This window comes from Ambystoma mexicanum, chromosome 2p (assembly GCF_040938575.1).
Source record: "Ambystoma mexicanum isolate Mex_15411 chromosome 2p, UKY_AmexF1_1, whole genome shotgun sequence".
In the NCBI taxonomy this organism is placed as follows: Eukaryota; Metazoa; Chordata; class Amphibia; order Caudata; family Ambystomatidae; genus Ambystoma; species Ambystoma mexicanum.
The window spans coordinates 772,575,526-772,596,913 of NC_090923.1; the positions used below are offsets into that span (position 1 = coordinate 772,575,526).

At 42.7% G+C, this 21,388-nt stretch overlaps 1 protein-coding gene across 1 annotated transcript in view; it reads right to left on the bottom strand.

Moving 5' to 3' along the window:
• The window catches only part of LOC138566777 (cytochrome P450 2G1-like), a 772,909-nt gene that overhangs the window by 443,102 nt on the left and 308,419 nt on the right, over positions 1 to 21,388 (bottom strand). Inside the window, exon 5 of the mRNA XM_069644428.1 lies at positions 8,391 to 8,567. Within this exon, the coding sequence (XP_069500529.1) occupies positions 8,391 to 8,567 (177 nt within the window). The remainder of the gene's footprint in view (positions 1 to 8,390; positions 8,568 to 21,388) is intronic.

Genomic DNA, 21,388 nt, shown 5'->3' on the forward strand with positions numbered 1-21,388 from the left:
AGTGTGGGTTGGGATCTTGTGCAGTACATGTGTGCTTTGTGCAGGAGTGCCTGAGTATGATGGTAAGGATGTATGTAGAGTTGGGTGATTGTTCAATGTGTTGCTACATCAGGTTGGGAAGGCTATTCTTGTATTTGTGTTTTACTATACTGGTGTTCAGATTGCAATAGAAATTACGGAGCTGGTGAGGGGAAGCACTAATACTGAATCTAATGTTGCAGGATTAATACAGTTGTTGTTCTAGAATACTAGAATTCTACAGTGTTTGAGTAACAGTTAGAACATTATGGCAGTATTGCACTTACTGTTTTGGATGGAAAGAGTAGGTTTCGTCTGAGTTCTCGTTCGTACTTCAGACGCTGTAGCTTTTCAGGAGAGTGGTCTTCACTGCAATTGTGAAAGAAAGAAGTTAGTAAATATGTGTGTTAATAGCACTTTTGTTAATCTAGACATGGATTTCTTTGTTTTTGCAGTAGTAGTGCTTTCTGATAACTGTGAATAGCATGTACATGCACTTTTCTTTGCCTATGTGCATTCTGTATGTTTTATTTAGACTCTGTTAGTTGAATGTGCCTTAGAAATGCGTACAATAGTAAGCGCACAAAGCACACTTGACTTCGTAAGGCGGTGTTACTGGATGTTAGGAAATAGAAGAAATAATCGTATGCTTTGTTTGTTATTTTTACAGGGTAAATGGCAGGAACTGCATGGAAAAGTATGCAATGTATGTATTTGTGAAGGTGTGGGAAATAAATCAGAAGGATTTGATGGGGTCAGCAGCTTATTACTCAGTAGGCGATTACTAAAGTACTCGGTGATTCTGTGGTGCTTGGAGATGGTACAGTCTGAAATAAAGTAAAGGTTGCAAGGAAGGACCTGGCGCTTGTGTTGTAGGCTGAAGGGAAGAGGGGAGATGCTGTATGTCTAGCTTTAAAACACTGTACATAGCTGTAGATGATGTGATAGATATGACTGCACCTGTACATAGTTGAATGCTGTTGTGAAATATAGAACGGAATGGGCAACCAGCTGGAAAGAGAGAGCTGTGTAGATTGGAAGAACAGTTGTAGAGGCATTGGTGTTGTTTCAGCTGGGAGCCTTTCAAAGGATATTGGCTATCTGTGTGCATAAATAAAGATGCATGTACTCTTCCTGGCTGCGTGTAATTTTATAACACACTAGAAAGCCCTTTTCCATAATTATACTGTTATTTCTCCCATCTTTTAAGATGAAATGACACTTTGTTAGATAGCTGTGTGTGTTGTGTCTGTTTACTAATATATTCATTTATAAAGGAAGTTGAAATGATAGAACGTTTGTGAAATATGCTGAATGTATAGAATGGAAATTGTATGTACATCTTATGCACTATAATGCATTAAATGCTATCATGGTTGAAATGTGGTTAAATACATGGCAGTCGTTACAGAAATGATAGAATGAATGAAGAAATTAACAGTTTGCACATTGCAGTTAATAATATGGGTAAATAAACATTTGGAGAGCAGACAATGTTGCAAGTGACACTTGATCATATTGGATGGCAGACATGACACTAAGCTTGTTTTACAGGTTACACAGGGTAAGTGGCAGTTACTCTGTTTATATGCATTTATACAATAAATGTACATGTACCATACATGCCAATCCTCCCGATTTAGGTGGGAGATTCCCAATTTCTCAGTGAAAAATATAGTTATTTTTCACATTCTCCCGCCGAAAATACATCTCTGCCCAATGCATTCTTAGGACACAAATGTTGTCTCCCGATTTTTCGGAGGAAATGTCCCTCCCAGGTGGGTTGGAATTTTGGCATGTATGATGTACAAAATATATTCATACCTGTACTTTGTGTTCATGCATGTGGATGTCCATGAATCTGCAAGTAGAAATGTTGGAGAGATTACTAGTAGTTGCTGTAGGTGCATTGTAGTCACAGCGCAATTGTACTTGGAGTGATCAACAGTACATCTAAAATGCTGAATTGTGATGATGGCGTTAGATGTAGAGGTCTTGCATGTGATTGGTGGATGGTTATGTGACTACTTAACAGTAGCCAATGAGGAAATGGTGCAGAGAGTGAAGTGGAAAGGGTAGAAGGGCTGCCCCAGTGTTAATTTCGGGCTCCACGGACAGTGTGGCTGTTCACAGACAGGACATGCCACATCCAGGGTTTCCGAGAATGAAATGGGAGTGTATTTTGAGGATTAGCCAATCAGGTGTTGAGGTTCTGCTTTGTATTGAGAGAGGCTGTGTGTAGTGAAGATGGCAGAGGTGGAGAAAGTCAGAGTGGTGGTGCTTGGAGATATGTTTGTTAATGTTTTGGCACAGTATGTTAAATCTAGGAATGTGGCTAACAATTTTGACACAAAAGGAGTGGAGGTGGCGTGGTGCACTGTGCCTGGTTTTAATTTGCAGGCAATGCGAGAAGTTGTCAGGATATGCTAGGTAAAATAGTCCACATGTGGTTGTTCTGCACTGTGGTGCTTTGCATTTGGGCTATGTCAGTGCCCATACTTTTTTGCAAGATCTGCAAAACTTGGTTCAGGCAATCATGAACGTGCTTCCAAATGGCAAGGTTATTTCTTCTGATTTGGTACCTAGGGCAGTATGGGACAATAGTTCTGTTTTTTGTCCTCACCAAAATGTTGGTAGGTGCTTAATCAATCGAGGCATGTTAGTTTTTATGACTAGAGCTGGCATGTTCTTTTGCAACAATGAAACATTGACACTGGTAAAGTTGATTACTTTAAAGAAGATGGCATGTCGTTATCTTTTTATGGGAAATTCTATGCTGTTTTGGAACATAACAGTTGCGGACAGCGCATATTACATATGGGATTTTTAAGATTGAGAGGGATACAAATGAGATGCAGCAGAGCAAGGGATTGGTCAATAGGGTTTACTGGGTGTGATGTGTGAGCAGAGAGTTTGTCAGTAAGTATTTTTCCTGAGAGGAGAGGAGATAGCTATGGCTGTGTGTTTCAGATAGCAGATTGCCTGGATTCTGAGATATTCGTGGATACATTGGTTGGAGGTACATGCAGTTCACTGCAGAGTGGCTGTACATCTTGGATTCCCACATGTGGAAGTGCACTAGCATGGAGTGTGTGGAATTAAGTGGTGGGATTTGGTACCTCTTTGTGCTACTGTGGTGACACAGTGTCATCCAGACATTATTATTATTCATTGTGGTGGGAACAGTTTAGGACATGTGCCTGGAATCTCTTTGCAATTTGCAATGAAAGAAGGACTTGGGGAAGTCATGGACATATATCCAAACTCCAGAGTAATTCTTTCCTTTATTGCGCAGAGACAAATGTGGCTGCGTTCATCTCTCATTTGGTCCAAAAATGGAGAAAGCAAGGCGCAATGTTAACAAGGCTGTCTGTGCTTTTTTGAGAGATGTTGGTATGTCCTCTTTTCACAATGAAAATATTATGTTTCTTATGCACACATTTTTTGCAGAGATGGAGTACATCTTACTTATGCCGGCAATCAGATTTTTCTGCAAAATATACAAAATGCATTGCAACCTTTTTTGGAATTACAGCAATCCATTTTGCAGTAGGTGTTGAACATTTGAAATTTTTGAAACACAAAAGGTTTCTTTTCAGAGCTACTACTCCCTCCCAGAGAAATGTGCACTGTGCACATTTTAGATGTCCGCGCATATTCAGAAGACTTCTAAAAATGTGCAAGGCCCTGCGCATTTCATTGACACTTATCTTTTTGAACTGTGAAAGGCAGCTCTGAAAAGAGCCTTTTTTTTTGATTTTTGTTATTTTATTTGTTTTGGTTTTTTAAAGAAAACACACAAGGAAAGGAAGGGAAAGGAGGGTAAGGAAGGGACACCAACCACGGGGATAAGAAAGGGCAGGTGGAGGGAGGAAGATGTAGGGTGGGCCTTATTCAGGTAGGTAACAGTTCTTCTCATGCTCCTTGACCACAGTCTCAAAAGCACTTTGAAGGTTCTCACCCTGCAGAGTACTGTGTCGCAGTACATGCACAATACTGTGACCCTCGAAATGTAAGGATCAACAGCATCATGTATGGCCTGCGAGGCAGCTGGAGGGATGCGTTGCCCCACAGGAGTGTCTCTTGTGGTGGCAGGAGCAGAAACGGAGGATGCTCAAGGGGAACTCAACCTACTACATTTATTGTAAGGTACAACCTTATGAATAGCCCCACCGTGGAACGATTTAAGGTGTCGCTTCATTGAGTTAGTACCATAGCTGTACAAAGCCGGTTTCCCATGACTCAGCACCATCTTGCACTGATTGCAGGTCACCTTGTGTGCACATGCATTTGGTACTCCATCAACAGTGGTAAATAACCTCTACACCCCAGATTCACGGTTAGAACTAGTAGTAGGGACTTCCACTACCTCATGCTCTTCATCCTCTTTATCACTCTCTTCTGTATCCTGACGCCTGTTCCCCTCTGCATGCCCTCGGGAAGGTGTTGGTGGTGGAGGGGTTGGGTTGGTTGCTGCTGAGACAGCAGTAGCACCAGCAGCAGCCATAGATGCATTCAGGACAGCTCTTTCAAAGAGCAATAGCAATCCAATTCAACAGGAGCAGTCTCTGTCCTGGAAGCCCAAAAACAGAATAAGGAGCAGCTCTGGTGTGTGTCCTTTTATAGGTGTGCTGGGGCATGCTTCACGACACACGCGCTGTCCCAGGACATTCGAACACCAAGAAAGGGCTCAAAAAATTCCAAAAAGTATGCAGATCGCCAGGGACATAATGTGGGACATGTGCAAGGGTGAACATTCCCAGGAAAATACCTTGGATTGCTGAAAAAAACACTTTTTAGGTGTCCAGGGGCCCGCACAGTGTTTGTTACGCTTAGCGCGGGTGCGGTCACATGATGATGTCGAGGACATGTTGGCAAATGGGACAGCTGTCGGTAGGACACCAAATGCATGGGGTCGGGTCTACGCCTGCATGGCGGGTGTTCTACGGACAGTGTTCCAGTCCCCAAACTAATTAAAAGTGCGACACAAGTGTGGCAGACAGTTGCGCACAGGCACAATGTTTGTAGGGGCAAGGGTGTACAACGCATGCATGTGGCTGTTCTACGGACAGTTTTCAGATCCCCGAACAAAATAAATGTGCGTGACAAATTTGCAGACAGGGGGAGGGACTATGCGTTCTACGGACATATTTATTCTGGTTACGGACAATGCAAACAAGGGGAATGTTCCTAGGACACTTTATTTTGGATAGCTACAAACATGCAGACATCTTTAGTGTTCTGCGGACACCCCATTTTGACTACGGGCAATTCAAACAGGTATAGTGTCCTTAAGACACCCCCATTTTGGTTAATTACAGACAGGCAGACATCTTGTGTGTCCTAAGGACACTTCCATCTTGATTGAGGACAGTGCAATCAGTGTCCTTAGGATACCCTCATTTTGGTTGCCAACAATACAAACAGGTATAGTGTCCTTAGGATACCCCCATTTTGGTTAATTGAGGACATCCCGGACAGCTGCGCTGTCTGCGGACATCCTAACTGCCTTTTTAGAAAAAATAAGACACATAGGAATATACCAACAACACACTATTTCATTATTGTATAAAAGTATAAAAATTATGAAAGAGAGGGGGCAGCAGAAACGGATACAAATACAGGGGAATTAGGGGTTTGGACATGATGGATGGTAGGAGCGGAAAGGAGTGAAGTCTCATCTTAAAGTTCTTATTGCTGGGGAGTTTGTGGGGATAGTTGGGTGGGACATGGAGAGGGGGTACAGGTACATGTGGGACAGTGATATTTAATGTTTTATCTTATATGGTCCTCAACAAAGTTTTTTAAAACAATGAGCCTCATTATGACCCGGGCGGTAAGGGATTACCGGTACCGGTAAGGGCACTGGTTCCGGTAATCCCTTACCGCCCTATTCCGAGGTCCCTTTGCGGGTCCTCCCTTAATGCCTGGTTTTACCAAGCGTTAAGGTCAGGACCCGCAAAAGAACTTCGGAGGTAATAACGGTACCGCAATGTCGGTACCGCTATTACCGCCTTCCCCATTCCCATTGAGCCCTACGGGGCAAAAATAGGAATGGGGAAGGGCCATGGTGAATGGGGATTTACCGCCCCCGCCAACCTCGGAATGGGGCAGTAATTGCTCCATTCACCATGGCGGAATCGGTAATGTTCCGGCGGCAACCATGGCGCCAATAGCGCTATGGTTACCGCCTGGGTCGTAATGAGGCCCAATGACATTGTTCATGAACAGGTAAATTTTTTAGCTCCATTCGCTGCAGAGGATTTTCTAACATCTCTGTTGTTATATTATTTGGAATGTCTGTATGGTCTATTAAAACATAAAATGTGTTAAGCACACATAAAGTAATGGTTATTAATTGGCTTATATAGAGAAGTGTAGTGTCTACCATTAGTATCACTGTCTTCCCTCATTTCATCCTGAGGAAAATGTTCTTCCAGCCATTCCAAAGTACTAGACATTTCTGTGTAAAAAAAAAATAATAATATTAGTTTTAGTGTACCTAATAGAGAAAGTTTGTACATATATACAATAAAAGTAGTGTACTCACTAGTGCTGTTACTGCTGCATAAGTGTCCTGTTGATTTTTGCTGTGCAATTTCTGTGAGGTAATTCTGTTGGAGGCATATGTATTGTGTTTTGGTATATTCCACTATGTTGCATATTCTATGTAATTGGACTGTTAGTGTCTTACATACACAGTTTCACTTCTTATTTATTATTGAATGTAATTTATTTATGTGCTGCTTTTGAACATGTTTAGTGTTTTTTTTGGATGATATAACAATGTAATATACCCCCTGAGTTTTTGGATCGTGTTGATGTTGTCCGAGTCCGTCCGCGAACATGCACATGATCCGCAGACATCAGACCCACTAGCGCAGGTAGGGGGTTCAGTATGTTCTATGTTATATGTGTATAAACTAAGGGTGTCCTAGTAAAGATTTATCAAATTTACATTATCTACATATCTATGTTCAGTGGAGAAACTTTGTTAAATGGACGTTATGGTTAAGTTGCACTGCTAAAAAACTATGAAATTCAGTGAAAAAACTTTGTTACAGGGACGTTATGGTTCCAAGTAAAACCGAAAAACCCCTGAAATTCGCCAGTTATGGTAAGCTAAGTAACCATAACTCGCGCCACCCCCGTGCACTGCTAAGACTAACACCCAGGACATCAAAGATGACATCACAAATGTCATTGATGACATCACTGATGACATCACATGTCTGGTTCCCTCTTTTTTCCTTTACTGACATATCTAGGCCAGTAACGGTCAGGAACAAAAAATTCAGTAAAAGTAGTATTTTTGTAGACTTATACTTCAAAAATGTTCTTACAGTAATTCACTTCGGGTACTGTGGCTGTGTAATATATATATATATATATATATATAGTTTTTCATTATGACTTTGACCTCTCATTCAAACAAACACATTGTCAAGAAGACCCAAGTTCATTGTAGAAGCTTAAACGTGTTTGAAACTCAAGCCTTTCATCTATGTCATCGGTTTTCAGAACAGTTGTCCAATCCCTGGTTATGTCCCACCTAGATACCGAAATACCTTACTCACAGGAGACCCATATACCAAATTGGTACCTTTGAAGCCCATCCATCAAGCTGCAGCACTCCTCATGCCAGGAATGAGAAAATTCAACCAACTATACCCATCTTCAAGGACCTGCACTGGCTACCCTTTCAATCATATAGTATGTACAAAACAACAAGCATCACCTATGTAGAAATCACAGCCAAAACAACACTCTACCTAGCCGAGATGATCACCATCACTGCTATGCCAGTGAACCACCAGAATGTACAATATTTTCAGACGGAAAACAAGGAAATGCAATAGGGATAGAACCAGAAATATTTCTTTCCATGCTTTGTACCCTGTCACTGGAGCAATGTACCAATGCAGATGAGACTGGCCCTGTTCATTCTACACTTCCGGAAGGAAATGAATACTTTATATTTTAAGGAACATCTCACACATTACTGATCACTCCACTCAAATCTACTTCTCCCCTTCCAGACCTCCCCCCTCCATTCCAGACTTCAATCTTTGCTGCTCCTCTGTTACCTCATTACTCTACTTGTTACCCCTGGGTGTGTCTACATTGTACAGCACTCTGTTGATTTGCTGCTAGGTTTGTGCATTATATATCCCATACATGTATATACAGAAATGATTATTCTTCAGAGTTTAATGATAAATTATGTATTTGCCAAACTGTTCATTTAACCAGTATGTGAAGGTTAAAGTAAAATATTTATCAGTCACTGACTAACAAGGCACTTTTCTTAATAATGAAGCATTTCTTTAAACATGAGTTATGTTTGTTGTTGGTATATGATGTTACAGTACCTGCTCCTTGCGGATGAAATAGCAGTCAATGAAATCACGTGGAGAGTTGGCATCCAGGGTTTCCAAATTGATGTCCACCCTTGCTTGGATAAAATCTTCGAGATATTTGAAAAGTTTAAACATTCTCCTGTGAGGTCCGGGTATGTAAATCATGAATTTTGGAAACATTTCATACAACTGTAAAGAAAACACAAAAATCAAACATTATCTGTCAAAACATTTTCAAAAAACAGTTCTCAACAGTCGACTGATTTTGATCACAATTTGCTTTGCTGAGCCGTGCCACCATGCCAGAAGTGGTCAAATGTCCATGTGATGCTTTGGCATGTTGTGTGGCAGACAATAGTGTGATAAATAATGGTAGGCTCTGGGGAGAATTTATCTCTGTACGTAGTGCAAAATAAAGTACTTCCCCTGAGCATTATTGGACAGGAATATTGCTGTTGACCTACACAAAGATTATCTAGAACCAGTTCATGTTAGCCTTGTGTAAATGATTACCATTAGATGTAATTAATAACAGATATACTCAGGTTGTATTACTAAAACAAACAGTAGTTACATTTTCAAAATATATAGATCCTTTATGTACTTGCAAATAGAAACAATCAAAGAATAGACTCAATCTTTTATTTAGCATATCTGTAATTTGATTCTCTTGTAGAGATAATGCGTGAGCATACAAATACTAAAGTCAAAGAATAGTCAGTGCCTACAATTAGCAATAAAGTGGCAATAATGTCATGTTAGCACTCTGCTCTTCTCCTATTCACTTCTAGGCATTACGAACATATACCATTCAGCAATGTATACAATTAAAACATGTACAGACAGCAGTATTATCAGAATTGGTGAGTCAGTGGATAGATTAGTTTATACAAACCACTGTAAAGCCATTAATTGGACACAGCTAAACAACATTATCAAAAGCAAATTACATCAATGGGTGATTACATAAAACTAAAGGTAAAGCAATGGAATACAAATGCAGATTAAAAAGGTTGAAATACACCTGCTGGATTCATCCCTTCTAATCACTAACACACATGTGGTTTCACTTACCCTAGCGGGGGAGCTGTAAAAACTTGTGAAGGTTTTTAAATATTGGCTTGCCACAGATCAACCTATACTGAGAATACTTGGCAGCTAATCAAATAAAATGCACCATGGACCTTATTGGCTATACAAGATCACAGGAAGGAGAATATGTTCTATTAGTAGGGTTAAAAAGGCCTAAATAACACCCAAATCAGCCCCAAATTATATAAGCAGGCAAAATAGTAGAACTTGGAGAAATACAAGGCAAAATGCCAGCTTAAGGCCCTTAGACAATAATTATCCTGCTCTGGCAAATGCTATACAATATCTGTTTCTTCTTCATAGAAACATTGGTCGGGGATCCTATCCACCCCTGTGGTTCAGCTCTGCCTGCCAACTCTACCACCTCACTTTAGAACTCTTGAAACTCTTTCATTATAGAAAGCCTGAAGTATGACTAATCTAAATATCACCTATATATCTATCTATACTAAACTCGGTCCATCAATGGGCCAAATTATAAGTCTGGCGGTAAGCCGCCGGTGCTACCAGCGGGTTGCTGCTGGACTGAAACACTGGTTCCGCCATCAGATAGCCTGGTTCCACCCGGACATTACAGGTTCCGGCGGTACGGATATCAGGCAGCGGAAAATGTTGTTCCCCGTTCCATGGAGACCAGTAGGACTCCATGGCAGTGGGGAGACAGAAGAACCCGGCACTGTTACTCATGGTGCCGGTGCTTCAGTGACAACTCTGCTTTCCAGGGCAATTGGGCCTGGCGTGTTAGCATCCAAATGAAAATAAAATCAAGAAAATGGCTCCCTTGTCCTGGTGAACTGACTCAATCTTTAACTTTTCCCAATCAATCTTTTGTTCTAGTTTCTGATTCAACAAAGAGAGGATGGTCAGAATAATGACTCCCTTCTCCTGACCTACCTCATACAGACTCGAGGGCTGCCTTGGGAAATCCTTTGACAATAGTCATCAAATGTCACTTCAGTTCTTCCCAGGGGCTTCTGAAAGCTTGCTTTACAGTTCAAGCAATTATTCCCTCTCTTACAACATTATAAAGATTATCTCCAGATAGCTCTTGTTGTTTAGAATCCTCTTTCATCTTACTTGGATTATCAAGATTCCTCCCAATGCACTCTTGATTTTTAGACCTTTTGATATCACTACTGTCCACAATTCCAGAGATTGTCTTGACTCTTTCTTCTCTGGGAATCACTGCCGTGATGAAGGAGATTACTCCCAAGACTTTCTTGACTCTTGTTTCTCTGGGTATCACTACTGTGATGAGGAAGATTACTCCAAAGGCTTTATTGACTCTTGGTTCTCTGGGTATCACTTCTGTGACGAGGCAGATTACTCCTGTGGCTTTATTGACTCTTGGATCTCTGGATATCAAGGAGATTCATCTTGATGCAACTTACACTCTCTGTGTCTCTTTGGTAATTACTGTGACAAGGGAGATTACTCCCAATACAATTTCCACTCTCTGGGTATTCTTGGTAATTACTGTGACATGGGATATTACTCCTGATGCAACTTCCCCCTTGTGCTCTCCCCGGACACCACCCGGGTTTCCCGCAGTTACTGTTAGCATGTTTGTATTGGGCATTTGTATCTGATTCTTCATTTGGTTGCGGGTGGTTAGATCGCTCATCGCTTCCTTCTAGTTCACCTGCATGACTCTGCGTAGGCGTGGGGCTGGTGGTCTCAGCGTTATTCTTGGACCGAGCGGTCCACCTCCCAGAGGTAATGTCACCACCTTGACTTCCACAGCACTGAAGAAAGTCGGTTCCCTGCTGGCTCACGCGATTCTTCTGCGTCTTCCACTTTTCTGCATCCTCTCTTCTGAGGACCTACTTCTCTGCAAAATTGTCAGTTTCCCGGGTTTGAACTTCTTGGACTTTGTTGGCACCTTGTCAGCTTTGCTCTTCTTCCTTCAGTCCTTTCTCAGTTTATATCACTACTAGTTGGGCCCACACAAGTGCAGTGCCATAGTCTTTTGGTTGTTTCCATGATGTACTCTTCATGCCTCCTTGAGGCCACTTCTTCCCAGTACTCTTAGAAAAAGGTGTGCCAACATTCTAGTTCTTCCTCGTCTCAGTGGTGTCAAGTCTGAAGGAAGGAAGGGAGGGAATATTACAGTAACACACAGTCGTTCTTTCAGTTGCTCTCTCTACAGACCTTAGGGATTTTATGAGTGCAACAGCGAAAGGGTTTCTCCCTGTGACTAACCGCTTTCCATCACCACTATGGGGACAAATGGGTAGCAGCCTCACCTTCTTAGCCTCACAGGGAAGGGCTTCCACATGGGAAGTGATGAGATCATGTGAATTGTGGCAATTGTCAGAGGGGGGGCTCATTGAGAGAGCACTGAAGACCAGGGAAGAAAATGTGAATATGAGATACAGGGATTTACCTTGGGTATGAGTGGAAAGGTAAGGTAGGTTGTGTAGGGAGATGAAAAAGGAGGATAGTTAAGTTAAAGATGAAGGCAACTAGCCATGTTGGAGAAATAACAGTCACACTTTGTGACTCCAGGGACATTACCTGGGAGCATGTTGAGTAAAAGGTTGAGATAAGAGTAGAAGAGGTAGGGGAAAGTAGATGAGAATAGTAAAAGGCATGGGAGCAAGAACATAAACAAAAATATATTCTAAGGAAGATGAAGTAAAGTCAGTAGAGTCGAGAGGCCAATGATGAATTCTTGCTGTTAAAAAAGACTAAACCACTGCCATTATTTCGAGAGACAAGGCAGTGAGCGCAAGAAGCAAAGTTAGTGTGATGTGCTGCCAGGGTGGTGCTGTCATGAGTTGGGATCCAAGTAACAGTAGTATGAGCTATCCCAGAGAGTTTAGGGCAATGAGAGTAAATGATCAGTGAGAAAGGAGATTTTACAGAAGAATTGGGTGTTCAAGGGACCAATGGTAGTCAGATGTGGTTGTGAAATGGAAGAGTAGTTCAATGTTGCTAGTTATGGTAGACGTGACTGAACTAGGTGGGAAAGGGGGAGAGTAGAGCTCAGAGTGGTAGAGTGGTATTCGGGAGGATAACGGAAGATGGGTATGAGGAGAAGGTGAGAAAGAGATAGTGTGGCATTAGGTGGTGGCTAGAGGCCATGCGTTGGGAAGGTGTATCCAAGCTCTTATGATGGGTGTGACGAGACATAGCCTTAGTAAAATAAAAGGGTTTCCACCAAGTTATATCCAACTATCACAATGTGTAATGTAGAGGGGCAATCAGGCTTTCCACCGGAGGAGATGTGATGGTATCAGAGTACAATTAGTCCTGTACACATAAACACTAAAATACACCATGTATGATATATTGTAAATTATATGTATATATATCAGCTGAGGAAGCTTGTGATAACAAACGGAACGCATGGCGTTTTCCACCCGGATGGGTGAGTGTTTTTAAATGACTTGGTCTGTCATGTTAGTGGATATGTATACTATTTTCACTGCCTTATATGTGATGCACTTATATTTTGAATAAAGAAACTAACTTTTTATCAAACGCAGTAAGGTCTTGAGTGCTTGGGTTATTCTACATGTCTCCCTTAGTTTGTTTTTTTGAAGAACTACAACCTTTGAAGAACAGGTGTTTTCTGCATATACATATATGCATATATGCAGAAAACACCTGTTCTTCAAGAAAACAAACTAAGGGAGACATGTAGAATAACCCAAAACTATGATGTGTTTCCCTGCAAAGACTTCTTCGTTGTTACTTTTAAGTACTTCTTGCAATCTGAGGTGAATCAGTGCCAACATTAGGTTGGAGACCATGCTCACTTCATCTATTAGTAGCATTTTCATTTGTTTTAATACTCTGCGTAATTCCATTGCAGCTTCTGTAGAAAGTGTGTAATCGTCTAATTTATTTTGGTGTTCTACTGGCAGGAGTAGTAATCGGTGTAAAGTGACACTGCCAAAGTTGTAGGCAGCTAAACCTGTGGGTGCAGTGACAAGAGCTGAGAGTTTGTTGTTTTTCAATTGTTGAAGGAACTTACTGATGATTTTGATTAAGAATGTTTTGCCAGAAGCAGCTTCACCACTGACGTACAGTAGCATAGGTTTGTAATTTTGGCAGGTGCATTCTTTGTTTTCATGTTGTACACCATCTGCAATTTCTTTTGTTACTTCTTGAAAAATGCTACGTTGTTCATTGTTTCGTTTTGATTGTAGCATAGTTAAGTCTTCTTTATCTTCATACTGACATATGGTGTTTTCTACTTCTGTCATAGCTAATTCTGCCTCATTTGTTATTAGTGGCTCTCCCAGTGGTTCTTGGCTTCCTGTTTCAGAAGGTTGACTACTGTCAGAAGTGTCATTATATAGTTGGCCCTGGAGTTCTTCTTCGTGTTGCTGTTCATTGTGCAACATTGTTTTGTACTGTGTAAAGTTTACATCAGTTATAGTGCTTTCATTTGCTTTGAAAGCGTCTTCATATGAGTCATAGTTATCTAGTATTTCTTCTTCTTTTCTCCATGGTTTAAAGAGTTGTAGCAGGGACATGTAATATAGTTATTTATGTTGAGGAGTCTTTAATGACCATTTGATATGATTAATTAAATTTCTTTTGGTGAGTTTTAGTAAGCTGCCTTCACAATTTGTCACTCTGTATTTACCTTTTTTTTCATCGGGTTTTATATTATTTTTGTATTTGATGTTTTGGGCTATATGGTATAGACACATGGTTTCCAAAGTGTTACTTCTGTTTGGGTAGTAAATTGTTTTTTATAATATCTTAGCTGTTGGGATCATGTTTGGCTATTGTTTCTATATCTCTGTATGATTTTAGAACTCTTTTTCTAGATTTAGCAGGAGCAAGACTTAGCCATACTATATTTTCAGATTTTCCATACAGAGCAGTACCAGTTAAATGATCTGCTGCTTCATAGGAGCCACATTCTCTATGCTCGAGCTGTATAATTTCTGAGACAGTGTTTTGTCTGATGACAGGTCATTGGTCTTGGAGCTCTGTTTTTTCTGCTTTTGTTAAGTATGCTGTAACATATCGTGCAACTGCAGTGGAATTGTCTGCAATGTACTGCACATCTATGTTTGCGTTCCATAAGTGGGCAATGATTGCATTGTTATCATTGATATATTTTTCTTCTTCTGTTCTTTTCATGTAATATGTATTTTTAGGTGATTTACCTTTAACACTATGTCTAACTCAATACATGAAGTTGTTCACTTGACCTGTTTTTGTAACTGGTCTAGGGATACCAAAGCGGCATTTGGTGTAGTATTTCCCTTTGTTTTTGTATTTGCGACGACAATATTTGCCACATTGGTGTCTTTGAAATTGTAAAATTTGTGCATGAAGATCACTATTTGTCGCTTCTGATGGAATTTCACAAGTGATATATTTTTCAATAATCTGTAAAACAGTGGCATCACTGTCTTGACCGAATTTAGGAGCAGCTTCAATCCATAAAAGTATGTGGATATGTGGTGCTCCTCTGGCTTAGTATTCTTTTCTCCAAAAGAAGTGTTGCACTTCTCTGAGGGGAGGAGTAGTATTATTACAAATAAAGTGTAGCATAGCAATGAAGCGATGGTGAAAATATCTTGAAACATTAACAGGATCTAGAGAACAAAGTTCTCCAGGTGTTAGTATATCTATGTTTATTTTGTTTGATATGCGCAGGAAATCATGTAAATCTTTACCATGCATATTCTTCACAACTTAATGTAACAAACCAAGTGGGTGGGCCAAGGTTTTTTATCATACAACGTACATCTCCATGACGTTGAAACCAGTACTTTTTAGTACCATGCATATTTGCTAATAGATTTGTAATATTTGATTGTAAAACCTCATCTTTTCGTTGCACTTTTTGTAATAATTGTGTAGCTGACAAATTTTGAAAAGTGGGATCCTGATTTTAATGTGTGTGCAACTCTGTAACATAAAGTTTCTAGTTCACTTTCAAAGAGTAGGTGGAATATATATTCCACATTTTGTCTGAATCTGGGATCTTCAGAATACATCCGTAATGAGCGGTATTCTGATGCTGTTATTTGAATAGTCTATCATCGTACCTTCCTCCTTTGCCCGTAGGAAAGAGTAGAGGAAAAGCATGTGCTTCTATACTTTTTTCCCATATGCTGATTGGTGATCCTTTTGTTTGATGCATTTGGTACGTTTCTAGTGCATCTTCTACAGTGTCATTAGAGTGCAATGGGGGAATTGTATAATGGTCTAAAGTATTGGATATTGTAGCAGTATCTATGAGCTCAAATTGACCAGCTTCTTGTGTCTCTTGAATTATTTCAGTGGTATCCTTCACGTTTTCTTCAATACTAATTTCTTTGTAGTATTCATTATTGTCTTTTAGATATTGCAAGGCTTGTCTAACTTTATGTAAATCTACCAGTTGTTGCCAATTATTTTTGTCTCTTGTAGGTACACCATTTACTAAGATAATTAAAGATTGCTCCATTGGATGTTGCACTCCTAGAGTGTGCACATTTTCTTTTAGATCTAATGGTAAATACACTACTTTTCCCCGAATACCTTTCACTAATTCAGAGGGAGGTGATTTTGCTGTTTTTGGTTGAAGGCGTATTATTGCCTGAAAGGGGTGCACTGTTTGAATTATGATGCTCTCATATAAATTGAGTTGTTGTAGGGGTTTTGGTTGTTGAAATAATTCCAAATTATTTGTGATAGCACGTGAAGGAGTTTGGTTGTTGTCAAGCTTTGTAGTGCAGTAACTGCACAGTATTAAGGGGTCAGTTATTTCGTATTTGTTTTCTGCTATAAGGCAGGGTCGGACTGCGACAAGAAATAGGCCCGGACAACAAAAAAAAAGTGGCCCACCACTCCCCTCAAAAAAGTGGCCCACCCCTTGCCTCAGAAAAAGTGACCCCTTTCGGGATACCAATGCCCCTATGCCCTCGACAAAGACACTGTGGGGTGCTTCCGAACTGCACACAGTCAGCAACAAAGGCTAGCTATCATCCGGGGTCAGACTGGGCCATGCAATTGTCTCAGGCACCAAAGAAAAAGTGGCCCGCAGTTGCAAATGGCTTTTCATTTCTTTTGTGATACTGTTTGAATAGTACCCAGGGGGAGCTTTTTGATAAAGTGACATGCAAATTGTACATTTTAAAGAATATTTATTCAGCAACACTGGTCAAAACTACTAGTCGCACAGTGAATTAACTCATCAAACTGCCCTACGTGGGCCTAGCCCAATAAGGGTCCCACTTTGGCCAAAAGAACGGGGCCACACCAGCATTTTGTGTTTTTGGTTGGCCTTGGGCCTATTGTCCTACAGGCCAGTCCGAGCCTGCTCCCAGCTCGACTGAGTTTTCAGTACTGACACTTTTTCCCTCATTTTTTTCCCAAAACAGTTGGGAGCAGAGAGACAGCATACGCAGGAGCGCCATCAAAGTCAGAGGGCACAGCTAAAAGGAACGGGCTGTCTTATGTAAGGCACAGGCTATGTTATGTTGTGTTACTCGGTCATGCACCGCACCCTGTCGCCACTTGCGTGTCCCCTCTCAGCGCTATGATGGGGGACATGCAAGCATTTGGCGGTCGCTGGATATTCTGTCACTCGAGGCCCCACTTTCAACCTGCTTTTTAAAACTGTCCAACAGCTCCCAACCCTAAAACATCTGAGGCCGGCTCCGCCCCTGCTCCTGCTCAGAGCTGTAGGAAATGGGTGCAGGGGGGCGCCTGCAGCAGGGGAGCTATGGGAAATGGGTGCAGCAGGGGACGCCTGCAGCAGGGGAGCTATAGGAAAGGGGTGCACTTGGTACCCCTCATAGATCCCAGATACATGCTGATGTCCTGATCCACAAAGTAGCTTACGTACATGGTGTGCTGGGGCTGCCTTGTGAGTCTACACCTCCTTCTAGGACATACTGGGGGGGGGGGAGGGATGCCGCTATCTCTCTGTTGGAAATGGGCGTGGCTCCTTCTAGGACATACTGAGGGGGGAGGGATGCCGCTTCCTCTGTTGGAAATGGGCGTGGCTCCTTCTAGGACATACTGGGGGTGGGGGAGATGCCGCTTCCTCTGTTGGAAATGGGAGCTTCTGGGCGATACAGTATCATCTACAGGCCAGCTGGTTTGCCGATGGTAATGGTTTACCAAGTTCTTGTCTGATGTCAGCTTAATTGCCTGCCCAAATGACATTTGCATTCAAAAGAACTACCGATCTTCTAGGCAGCCGCACCTTGCACATCTATTTCTCTTAAGAAAAAAGCCTGTTCTAGTTACTTTAACAACCATTGTGTTGGCAGCTCTCTAATGTAGATGTGCTGAAAAGACATTTATTGCACGTGAATTATGCGCTGTACAGGCACATTACACATAACAGTCCTGTCTTCTGGCTTATCTATTCCACCAAAATTGTCAGGGGTGGCAGAAGTGACCTACCACCACCCTGGACCTCTCCCGAAGTGTCATCCCCGGAAGCGATGAGACGCGACCTTTCACCTTCTGACCCAACCGAAGTGGCATCACCCAGCATTGTTTCCGCTTACACTACACATTTTATTCCAGGCTGGACCACCATATGTCTTGTTAATATCAGCAAAATTAGGCCCATTTGCTAAATTACTGTGAATGCAAGCAGACGCCCAAGGGCTCGATAATGACGTTTTGTTATGTAGCGTGATTATACTAAGCCAGGGCTATACCCGGTTAGCGATTTGTTAGGCATACCGCAATTATTCAATTGCAGGAGTGAAATTCGGCCCCTAAACTTATTATGCGTGAACAGATCACTAATGTTGGTTCCCCAATATCTCAAAAGCTCCAAGTCTAGAAATAAGCATGCTAAATTAATCCAACTCACACAAGAGCGTATTACTGCATTTTCTATATTTGTTTGAAAATGCGGTGCGGCAGCCCTGTAATACGTCCCATCGCCATCTACCCAGTCACAAGTTGCTCCTAAATGTTTACATGCAATAAAACGACGATGCACAACACAGGCCGACTGCCCATTCTCATCTTAAGCGCTTTATATAGAACAAATATGCATACAATATCACCCAAGCTGTGCTACCCTTAGTGATCTATCTAAGCTGCAGGCAGTGTCAGCTGAGATGCTGCGACATGAGCCAGACGTGGTCACCCATGTACCATTAAGGAAGGGGGCATCTCATTCCCAATAATAAATAATGACAGCATAGTCTTTCTGCCCCATAGATTGCTTTCCACGTTGCCATCGACGAAACCTGTGAGATGGGGCCGCTATCGCCATTTTGTGCAAGGCCGCGCCATTACCTCAATAACCACCCGAACACAAGACGAATGCATTCCGTTCTGCCTTGCCCCGCTGAAATCGCAGATGAACTTGGTCAACTTTCTCCCATTTGCTGACCCGCAAGACCACACTACACGTCATTACTATGTTCTAATGAGCCCGTAACGGATGCACCAAGCAATCTCCTGCACACATAATGCCACTGACCTGCAAACAGTGGTCCTTCCTTAAGGAATTGGCGTGCCCTTAAAATTCGGCCATGTCCGCACATCTGGGGATGCCACAACCGCAACCACGTGTGCAGGCCCACACCTCAATGGAATCCCACCCTCCCACTGCTCTTTCCCACACACCAGGGATTGGTGTCCAGTCCATACTTCAGTTAACAGGGGGCTCAGCCTGCCACTCTACCAGCATTACATCTGCACAACCCCCCCCCCCCACCTGTCAGATAGGCACACAAAATTGCCCCAACGCGACCCACCGGGCGCTACGACGACAACTACTGCCCACACCGTGCAGCATTCAAAAGGGCGAGGCGACCGCTCCTAAGCCAAAAAAGACATATGCAGAGGGCTTACCCAACCAGGCAACAAAGCATCACGAAAACCCCATATTATAACCTTTACGTCGCACAGGTGAGTTTTACAAACATATCACCGAGTTGATGCAGACGACAATACACCATAGTACAGCTCTGTTTTCCGCTCTTGACATGCCCTGCAGGGGTTTGGAGCAAATCTTTCAGGTTCCATACGTTCCTCTTTACTGCGACGTCACCCCCACCCCAGTGAGTTCACATCCCCATAGCAGTGAGGCTGCTAACCCCCTTGGCACCTCTCAGAGACACTGGATTCCCCTGCAGAAAAACTAACCGTCGCCCCAGCCAACTTCCGCCTACCCTCACCCATCTCCCCTACATTCCGTGGCCCCTCAAATGAGCCTCCTCGTGCAGTCAAACCTCAAACTGATACAAGCTGAAGTGAAGACCTTTTGAAGCTCCCTGTTCTCCATGCATATTTTGCGGATATAAACCGCCGTTGTTACATAATTAAACCCACTGCGTCTTATATTTGCAGCACCTGAAAGCCAGCTGCACGTGCTCATTTGAAAGCAGTCTGGTAAGGCCGACCTACCAGAGCGATACGGCCAAATTCACCGCCACTAGGTATAGTTGGTGGCAAAACCTTTCCCCCCCCTTTGAATCACTTCTTGTTACTCGCCAAAGCTTCGATTCCCCTTCCCAACCTGGGGACCACAAATACCATACTGCACAGAGGTAGAAGCGCAATTCTTGTGAAGGGAAACCTTCATGCCCTGTGCGATCCCGGGTCACAGGCCGTTCCTTCATCTGCTTGCGATTGGTGAACTTTGACCCATGATCATATCATCTTTCGGTTAACGCCAGCCGAGGCAAAAGGCCCCACATAACAATGGAGTTAAATGGTAACGAAAGTGGACACGGCCACCGCCTAAACATTTGGGGGGAATGTAATGTTTGTCGTCAACACAGATTGTTAATTCGGATAGAAAATTCATCCAACTCAAATAAACAAATCCGGCAAAGCAATCCGACAATATTAAAATCAACTACAAGTACAAAACTAGACTAATAAGGCACATGGGTCTAAAAAAAATCATATATCTCATATATTCGTGTATGTAGGCCCAGAAGTCCTTTGACAGTGCAGACTATAAAAACAACCGTAATAATCTAATGAACTAGAACGGGTCAGACATTCTTTTTTGATAGTCTTTTGTTATTTGAAACCGGACAGTTTTACAACGTAGGAACGACAGCAATATACAGAGAGGCAAGGCACCCTGGGGAAGCACATCCAAAGTTGGTTTCAAAGCCGGAATAGACGCTCCATGCACGCAAGGGAGCACATGCATGTACACACGGGATACGGGCTAAATTAGAGCAAGGCAAGGGTTTTGGTTTGAGTTATAAAAAGAGATAGGGAGGCAGGTTGGGATAAATTTAGAGGGTACGGAAGGGGACGCCTGCAGCAGGGGATCTATAGGAAAGGAGTACAGGGGGGCGCCTGCATTTAAACCCATTATACCTGCGAGAATACTAGTCTAGGAGTCCTTACCTGATTGATGGCTGCTGTGGCCTGGGTGGGCACTGTCTCCGACTCGTCGACGGCCTCGCCTGCTGCCTGGCTGGGTGGTGGTCCACTGGTCCTCCTCAGTCAGTGTGGCTGTGTGTGGGCAGTGCACTGCCACTGGGCACTGGGCTGGCACCTGGCGGCCTCCAAGTTGTGGTGAGGACAGTCCACTTGTGCTTGCAGTGCACTGTGTTGGGGCTCAGCTCAGCTGGTGCCTGGTGGCTCTCTGTCTCTCTGCCCACTGCGATGCAACATCATGTGCTGCCTGTTGCGCTATTTGGTGTGAGCGGCGGGCGTGCCCATAAATCATGCACAGGGCCAGGGGTGGGTTAGAGGCGCAAGGCAATTAGCAACGGCGCCGGCACAGAGTCTATCGGGCGGGCATGGGCAGCCTGCCCTCCTCCTGGAGCCGAATTTACATTGGCTTGTTCTGCGCTGCGGCGGCCCGCCAGGAGGCACAAGTTAAGTTCAATTTTGCAGAAGTGCCAACAACTGTTGTTACTTCCTGCAAACTAGTTGGCAACTGTGTGAAATGTGTCAGTTGCTGCCAGCCCAAGCCCCAGCTCAGCCCTGCAGGCAGGCTGCCCGCAGGGTCA